The sequence below is a fragment of the Culex pipiens genome, chromosome 2 (genome assembly GCF_016801865.2).
Source record: "Culex pipiens pallens isolate TS chromosome 2, TS_CPP_V2, whole genome shotgun sequence".
In the NCBI taxonomy this organism is placed as follows: Eukaryota; Metazoa; Arthropoda; class Insecta; order Diptera; family Culicidae; genus Culex; species Culex pipiens.
The window spans coordinates 189,692,341-189,701,034 of NC_068938.1; the positions used below are offsets into that span (position 1 = coordinate 189,692,341).

General features: G+C 40.8%; 1 protein-coding gene across 1 annotated transcript; it reads left to right on the plus strand.

Moving 5' to 3' along the window:
* The first annotated feature begins 725 nt into the window (after positions 1-725).
* On the plus strand, positions 726-7,684 carry LOC120431935 (sodium-dependent nutrient amino acid transporter 1-like). The gene is made up of 6 exons (XM_039597074.2): positions 726-1,049; positions 5,560-6,068; positions 6,125-6,240; positions 6,297-6,555; positions 6,616-7,244; positions 7,306-7,684. The coding sequence occupies exons 1-6, from the start codon at positions 948-950 to the stop codon at positions 7,569-7,571; spliced, it is 1,881 nt and encodes a 626-aa protein (XP_039453008.1). The 5' UTR covers positions 726-947; the 3' UTR covers positions 7,572-7,684.
* Positions 7,685-8,694: the final 1,010 nt, after the last annotated feature.

Genomic DNA, 8,694 nt, shown 5'->3' on the forward strand with positions numbered 1-8,694 from the left:
GCTACAAATTTGGCGCCTTGGACAAACTTTCATAAAATTTTCTCCTCTACAACTTTACCCAAGACACCAAAGCCCTACAATGTCATCCAACAGAGTTAGTTTTTGGTTGACACCCTGGAAAGTCGTCACCCTGTATGTCAATAACTTCAAAATATAGTCCTTATTAAGTACATCAACTCTTTCGAAGACACCATTTGGCTAGGACGTAGGTCAAAATTTGGCTAGGACGTCAATTTATTCCAATTAATTTTGCCATTCGGAACACTGTGCAACGGAAGCCAATAATTCTTTTTTTTTTGTGATTCGAATATTTGAAGTTTATTTGTCGAGGACTTTACGCATGATCGAGTCTGGACTGTATAAAGATTCAACCAAAAATGTAACAAACGTTGTTCAAAGCCGAACTGCTCTTTGGCGCATGACTCAATTCAAATTATTTGATAGTGCAACAATTGCCTAATCACCCCAGTAGGTAAACAAACGGCGCAGCCAGAAAATTTTGCGTTGATATTTGGACAGTCAGGCCCACCGAACATCGGATCTAGTTCGCTACCACAAAGCCTCACCACCGATGGTCAACCCATGCTGCACGAGAGATCTTCCAGCAGGTCGTAATACGACGCCGACCGTAAGCTCAAGCCCCATGAACATCTGCGACTTTGCGCGAGTTGACTGTGTGCTGTTGGGTGGCGTTGACGCTGATCCAACATCAGGTAGATCGTTCAGTCCCATTCCAGCTGTCGGTTCGACAGGTCGAGCTTTTCGGTTTTTCGAAGGTGTAAATATTTCGGATTTTCTTCTTCTTCAAACGTTGGCGCGAAAGCACTTGGTTGATCGCGCGAGAAAGTCGATACCGTTGACGACGGTTCGAGTCGGTTACGGGTCGGAAAAGCCCCATTTTGGCCGCGCGGAAATTCCCGCCCAGAAAGCTGATCACCGGATGCACCATGGAGAACAAAGCCTACATCGGGGATGATGTCAACGGTAGAGCGGTGAAGGTTCTGGGGTTCACCGCGAGTCACGATGTGCAGCCGCAGGCTGCTCAACAGGTTTGTTTTAAGTTGCTGAAAAGGAGCGTTAGTGGTGTGGATTAGTAGCAGCAGCCCAACGCGCGAACGCGTTGTTGGAAGAGATCGTGAAAATATTTTCATTTTCGTTTCGACTTAACGCTACAGTGTGTGACTACGGTGTGGCGGCTTAGTCTATGTATGATGGATTATTTCATCGGGGCAGCTTTTGGGGCCTTCCCAGATGAGTGGGAAGACGGACGACGCTTGCATGGTGCAGTCTGCCTACGGTACAGTTTAGTGCATGGACCAGGGAAGTGAAGGCAAGAAGTGTCTGCGGAACAGTGACGAATTCCATCCAACCGAAATGAGCGGTTGGCACGTGGTTGGTGTGTTTGGTTTTGGGACAGAATGCTGGTGATCTTTTGGTGTGAGTTCAGAGACGCTTGTTAGTGGTTATGACTGGGAGTGCAAATATTTGGACCGGATTTTATGAGAGCAATAGAGTTGTTGTTTCATGAGCAAATGTTGTAAAATGCAATTGGTATCAGCTAGTTTAGTTTGTTTGGATGTCTTTTAAAGCGTAACCAAAATTTAATATAAAATATAAAATAATATAATAATTGAAATTACATAACAGAACATCAACTTTTTTAATGAAAAAACCATCGAAAAATGCATTCCACACCCGTACAATGGAGATGAAATCAAAAGCTTTAAAAAAATGTAAGATCTCACCGAAAAAAAATAGTGTGAAAAAAACTTTATACATCGAAAATTCAGCTAAATTCAAAAGTTTTTTAAATTAACCCAAACATGCTTAAAATGATTCGAAACGCAGGGGAATGCAATTAAAATTGATTTCAGTTGATTGCACTTAGATTTCCATTGCATTTTTTTTGCCCCCTGATTTTTCGGGCCGACTTTGAGGGGGGAGGAAAAAGAGGTGTGACAAAAACTTGGAATAAAAATAAAATTTGTACCAGCCTTAAGTCGCGGCAAAAAAAAAAACCAAAATAATTTTTCGAAAAATTTGATGAAAAGTACAGACATTTATATTTGAAAACTTATTATTTCGAGGCAAATGTACTGTTGTAACCTGTGTGATGGATTGTAAACTTTATTGAATAGAATATGCAAATAATTCGATTTGATGTTGAAGTATGTAAGAATATTTGACGCTTATTACAATTTTGGAACTTTGGTACAACAGATCGAAGAATGACGTAAAATTTTATGAAAAATCTGGTTTTCATAAATTTATTGATATTTTGAATATTTTTACTCTAGCATAACTAGAAAAATGTAGCATTTTGTAAAAAATATGAATTGCTTATACTTGTGACCTCAACAAGGGCTTCGAAGAAAAAAAAAATGTTTTGTTGCTGGAAATAGAATAAAATAAAAAAAAAACCTATAAAATAGATTCTCATCGATTTGAATCAAAAATCCAAGCAAAATTTAGCAGTTCAAAAGCTGTGTTCTACGGGAAATTCATGTGTTTTTGCAAGAGAGAATTGTTTCTGTACAGTTCACCCAATTTTTGATTAACACATCAGTTTCCACTAGTGTTTTTTTTTTCAAACAAATCAACTGATTTTGGCCCTGAAGCAATAAACGGGATTGTGAATCTTCCTATGTTTTTGAATGGATGTACTACATAGTTTTTTTTAATAATTTAAATAGTTTCTCGTTCCATAGTATTTTTGAAAAATTTGGGGGAAAATTATTGGGAAAATACTAGCTTTCTTTAAGTTGGATAGTTATTCAATTTAATTGTTGATTGATAGATTAATACTCTTGTTGTCATTTTTTTGCCTTTACTAGAAGTGAAAATCAACAGGAATATTTTGAATTCGAATGGCTGACCAACATTTTTGTTTAAGTTTCATGGTGATTTTTTATTTAATTGGACGTTATAATTTAATCTGAAACATCCGAGAAGAATATGTGAATTTGGGCATTTTACCTATTTTATTCAAAATCAAAGCAAATTAAATTCTTACGCGGTTCAGGAAAAGACGTTAAACCTATTTTTTATCATAAATTCATTGATATTTTGCAAATTTTTGATAGAATCATAATTGTAATACTGATATGGTATTATTGCTCAAAACTTTTCAAAATTTGGCTTGAAATTTATTTATGTTTCACTCTCCTTTCCTCGACTCCAACCAGTACTGCACAAAAAGTCAAATACTTTAAATAAAATGTATAGTAGCCCTTACGAATAAATAAAATCGCATCGTATCATATCTTTGAAAAAAATAGTCTTTTGATTCGAACAAGAAAACATAAAATGTGGATAACAAAATTATTTTTACAGTTTTTGGAATTTCTTAGATTTATATCAATGCAAATTAATTCTGTTTGAAGCGTTTTGTTGGGGACGCCGTGACGGGAGCTGAAAAATCACGTTACAAAATCAAAACCGCTGCTTAAAGTTGAGCTACGTTTTTTGCCAAAATTAAATACTCTTCAAGAGTGTTCCCCTCAGGAACTGGGAAAGATTTACTACTTAAAAAACTTGACTTCCAACATTGCTGATAATCAATACGATTCTCTCGAAGGCCTATCAATGATAGATAACTTGTACCTTCTACCGGTTTGCAAAAAGTCAAAAAAAATCATGGAGATATTTTGTAGCCAAAAGTTTCCCAGTAGGGGAAATATACCCATTTTAATCACTCTAAGCAATTCAACCAATTCTCATCACTTTTGACGTTTTCCGCTATTAAATCAACATTTTCAGATTTATCAACAATGGAGAGTTGCTTGCTCACTTTTATTTTAGCTATTTATTACTTTGGAACAGTTAAAAACACTTTATGAAAGCTGTAATTCACGATCTAAGAGCTGATAGGCCGATAATAGATATAGGCTGAGAAAAGGTATAGTTCCCCTACAGTTTATGTAGGTATAAAGAAGCAATTGTTTTTTATTCGTAGCGTTTGGTACGGTATGTCCACGCATCCTTCCTTCCCTGTAGATTCTGTGAAATGTGATCCGTTCACAGAATCCTCTCTGCGGAAAATACAACGCAGTAGGGCTGGCCACTTTAATTTTTGCAATTCATTTTCGGGTGTTCTCGGATGTACTGCAATTATTAATATTGACAAGAAAAGTGCTTGGGGCGTCATCTAATCACAAGACTTTCCAGCATGCTTTCATCGGACTGGCTGCGTTTGTGTTAGATTTGATTAAATTAGTATAAAGAAGCAATTGTTCTTTGTGAGTTAAATCTTTTTTCTTTTTTCAGTGAAAATGTGGAGATTAAATAACCACGAATATTTAAATTTAAAACAAAGTTTGAAAATGGCCAAAGATTAAAATTAATAAATTCTGGGAATGTTTTTCATATGAAAAACTAAACTAAAATAAAATGAAAATGTGTTGTGATGTAGCTTACATTTTACGGCGTAGTTCCAATAACTTTACAACCATGCTGAGGGTACTTATATCATCCGGCGCCACTTCATTGTTCCGACAATTGAAGAACCGCAAATGTCTCGAGTGTCGTCTTTTGCAATCCCAGTTTGAACCAGATTCTAGTGCAACGCAATCAGAAATATCGATGCGGGTTGCAGATTCAGGAAACAGTTGTAAGCAATGGTATTTTATATTTGACTACAAATTGACTGGGTTGTTTCTTAAATCAATGTTACAGTTCTTAAAAATGGCCAAAAATCTCATCAAAATAAAATGAATTGTACTTATCTCCACCATTAAATGCTTGAATTGCTCTGCAAGATCCACAGTATAAATCGTGGCGTTCCTCCACCCAATCCCTCCCCCCATCAAACTCAAATAAGTGTGGCCTTTCCCGAACCAAAACAAACGGCGGCGCTGCGCGATGAGTAATGCTTGATATGTTGAACCAACAACAACGTGTTAAGCGCAGTAGGCCGTTCGGTGAAGGGATTTCCCGCGCACGTGAAACTCGTTTCTCGTTGGGGTAATTCGCCAATCGTTGAACGACTTGGGCTGGGAATTCCCAACTTGGGGTGTTGGGAGATTCTGAAAAAATGGCACATTTGCAAGAAAAGTTGTTGGATGTTGACCCCAGAGCATACCTTGTATTGAGTCTAGTCTCAGTGTTGGTATTTGAAGTCTGCTGCAACAGATCAGCCGTCGGCGGTGTCAGCTTGTCTAGCCAGTGAAGCATTACCGACCGAGTTATGCAATCTGCAGGTCGTTTGTTATGGGCTTGGGGGTAAACTTGATGCTTCAAGAATCGTTCACTGAACTACTGAAAGTGGAATTTTGAATTTTAGAAAGTGTGAACTGTCTTAAATACCAAGTGATGCTAAGTTGACCCCACGTTTCCCAAGTGATGCTTAGTTGACCCCACGTTCCCCAAGTGTCCAACGGTGTGGTTCCCACACTTGGCATAGCGATCAGCTGATGGAAGCTTCTAGCAATTAGTGCGATTTGCAAGCCATGTTTTGTACTGAACCATAATGAGGTCGTAGCCTTGATCTACCGGATTCCATGTCATGCTGTATTATACTCGAAGATTCAGTCAAGCACTAACCGCATTCTTCTTCAACAGAACGGCACCGTCATCAACGTGTCCGCACCACCGCCAGCCTCCCCAGTTCGCGAAAAATGGGGCAAAAACATCGAATTCCTGCTGTCCTGCGTGGCCCTGTCCGTCGGGTTCGGCAACGTGTGGCGCTTCCCGTACACGGCCTTCAACAACGGCGGCGGAGCGTTCGTGATACCGTACCTGATCGTGCTGTTCATCATCGGACGGCCGGTGTACTACCTGGAGATGGTCCTCGGGCAGTTCTCCAACCGGGGTTGCGTGAAGGTGTACGATCTTGCCCCGGCGATGCGCGGGATCGGAGTCGGTCAAACGATCGCGATCTTCACGGTGATTACGTATTACGCAGCGATTCTGGCGATTACCTTCCGGTATCTGGTGGCGTCTTTCAGCGTGGAGCTGCCATGGAGTACGTGCGACCCCAGTTGGGTGAATTGTGTGGACTCCAACTTGGTTGGGAATATTAGCATGGGGAATTTCAGCAAGGTGCAGTCTTCAGCGGAGTTGTACTTCAGGTACTTTTTAGAATCACTTGGAAGTGATGGTTACTGATCGTTTTTGTTACTTGTAGAAATACAGTGCTTAAGAAGGCAGCTTCACTGGATGACGGCATCGGAACTCCCGATTGGAAGCTTGTTCTGTGTTTAGTTGTTGCGTGGACTTGCATAACCGCTATCCTGATCCGAGGTTTGTCGATCTTTCTCTAACAAGCCTACATCAAACTCACATTTCATATTTCTTAGGCATTAAAAGCTCCGGCAAGTTTTCCTACTTCCTCGCCATCTTCCCGTACATCATCATCTTCATCCTGCTGATCCGATCGGTAACCCTGCCGGGCGCATGGAACGGCATCAAGTACTTCTTCACCCCGCAGTGGGACAAACTGCTCACCGTCCAGGTGTGGTACGAGGCCGTCACGCAGTGCTTCTTCTCGCTGACGATCTGCTTCGGCGGACTGATCGTGTACTCGTCCTTCAACGACTTCCACAACAACATCTACCGGTAAGTCTGGTGCTGTTTACCGTACAACCATCAAACCTAACCTCATTCTTTCTTCCGCAGCCACGCCGTGATCATCACCTGGCTGGACACTTTCACTTCGATGATCGCCGGCTGCATCGTGTTCGGGGTGATCGGTAACCTGGCGCACGTCACCGGCGAAGCGGACATTACGAAGGTGGTCAAGAGTGGTCCCGGGTTGACGTTCGAGACGTATCCGGATGCGATCGCCAAGTTCGACTGGGTTCCGCAGCTGTTTTCCGTTCTGTTCTTCTTTATGCTGTTCCTGCTGGGAATCGGGACCCTGATTGGGATCGTGACCTCGGTGATCACTGCCATCCACGATCATAACCCTCACTGGAAGCGCTGGAAGGTCGTTCTGGTGGTGTCCGCGGTAGGATTCTGCGTTGGCTTGGTATACGTCACTCCGGGAGGACTGTTCATCCTGGATCTTATGGACTACTACGGGGCGACCTTCGTCACGCTAACCTTGGCCGTGTTCGAACTGGTTACGTTCGCTTGGATCTATGGTGTCAACCGCGTCTGCAAGGACATCGAGTTTATGCTGGGGGTCAAAACCGGACTCTTCTGGAGGATCTGCTGGGGAATCATAACTCCGCTGGTCGTGCTGATCATCCTTCTCTTCAGCATCATCAACTACGTGCCCAAAGATCTGCCGTCCGGCTACAACGGTAAGCATCGAATCCCTCAACTCAACATCAATTCCTCAAACTCATTTCGTTTCCCCCGTAGCTTTTGGTTGGTGTCTGTACGCGGCAGCCGTCCTACAACTCCCAGCTTGGGCCGTCTACGCCTGGTTCAGGAACAGCAATCAACAGGATTGGCTGAAACGCATCAAGGCCACGCTGAGTCCCACCTTCGATTGGGGTCCGGAGGATGCCAGCGTGCGGTCCAAGTATTACACCTTCATGAGCGAGCAGGAATCTTCTGGGGAATCTTCGGCGATGGTGCAAGATTTCAGCTTGGTCAAGTACATTCGGAAGAAATTGTTGGATTAGTGACGTAGGTTAGTGTGCTGAGCTGAGCTGCAATTAGTAAGATTTCCTGTGTCTGTGAGATTCGTGATATTGATGTTTAAATTAAGTTGACGTGCGAAGGGGAGAAGACGTGGTTTGGAGAAAAAACGGCAAGAGCTTCCGAATGACGCGGGAGGTGGTGAGATGTTTTAATTTATTTTTGAATAAATCACTTTTTAGTGTAAACAAAAACAAAAGTATAGTGTCTTTATTATAACTTGAATCTTATTCTACCATCGCAAACTGTCAGTAAAGGTTTTCTGACAGCTCATTCAAGATTAAAAATTTCATAAATAGATTCATTCATAAATAGGCGGAACGGTCTAATTATATTTGTGGTTTTGGAATCAGTATCATTGCCAAAATTTGGTACGTCAGAGGAGATAGTTTATGTTTTATATCGAAGGCTGTGTCCTGTGTAGTATTTAACCATGCCTCAGAGGAAAGAAAAATAAAAACCGTTTAAATACAGTGAAAGTTAAATTTTATTAGTTATCAATCATGTTATAATTAGTTCATTTGATGGACATAGAGTTCTACTTTTTTAAGCTGTGTTTCAGGTCATATTAAGTTTGTGGAGTAATTTTTGTCAATGATCACGAATCCGAGCTCCATTTTTCGATATCTCGTGATGGAGCAGGAGGAGGAGCGGAACATTTGAAAAAATACGTGTTTTTCAAAAATTTGCAGCATTAAATGGTGATGGTTTGGAAATTTGGAGCTCAAGGGACTTTTTTTTTAAATTGGACGCCCGATTTGATGGCGTCGGAATTTCGAAAAACCTTTTTTTCAAAGTAAAAATACAAAAAACCATTTGGGAGTAATGACAAATGCAGAAAAAGCATCTGATCATATTTTGGGTTTATATGATAATTTTACATAGAAACCCAAAATAGGACCAAAAATTGACTTGTCAAATAATGAAAATGTTTGTGTTTTAGAGCTCTAAAAGTGCCTTGAACATCCCCTTGCGCTAAAACTGAACCTTGAATTGCTACGTTCTAAAAAAGGATTTTTGATGCCATGCTCAGAAGCTTTAATTAGTAATTTACAGAAAACCACGTCGACATTTAGTTGGAATTTTTGCTTTCTAAAAGATCGGAAA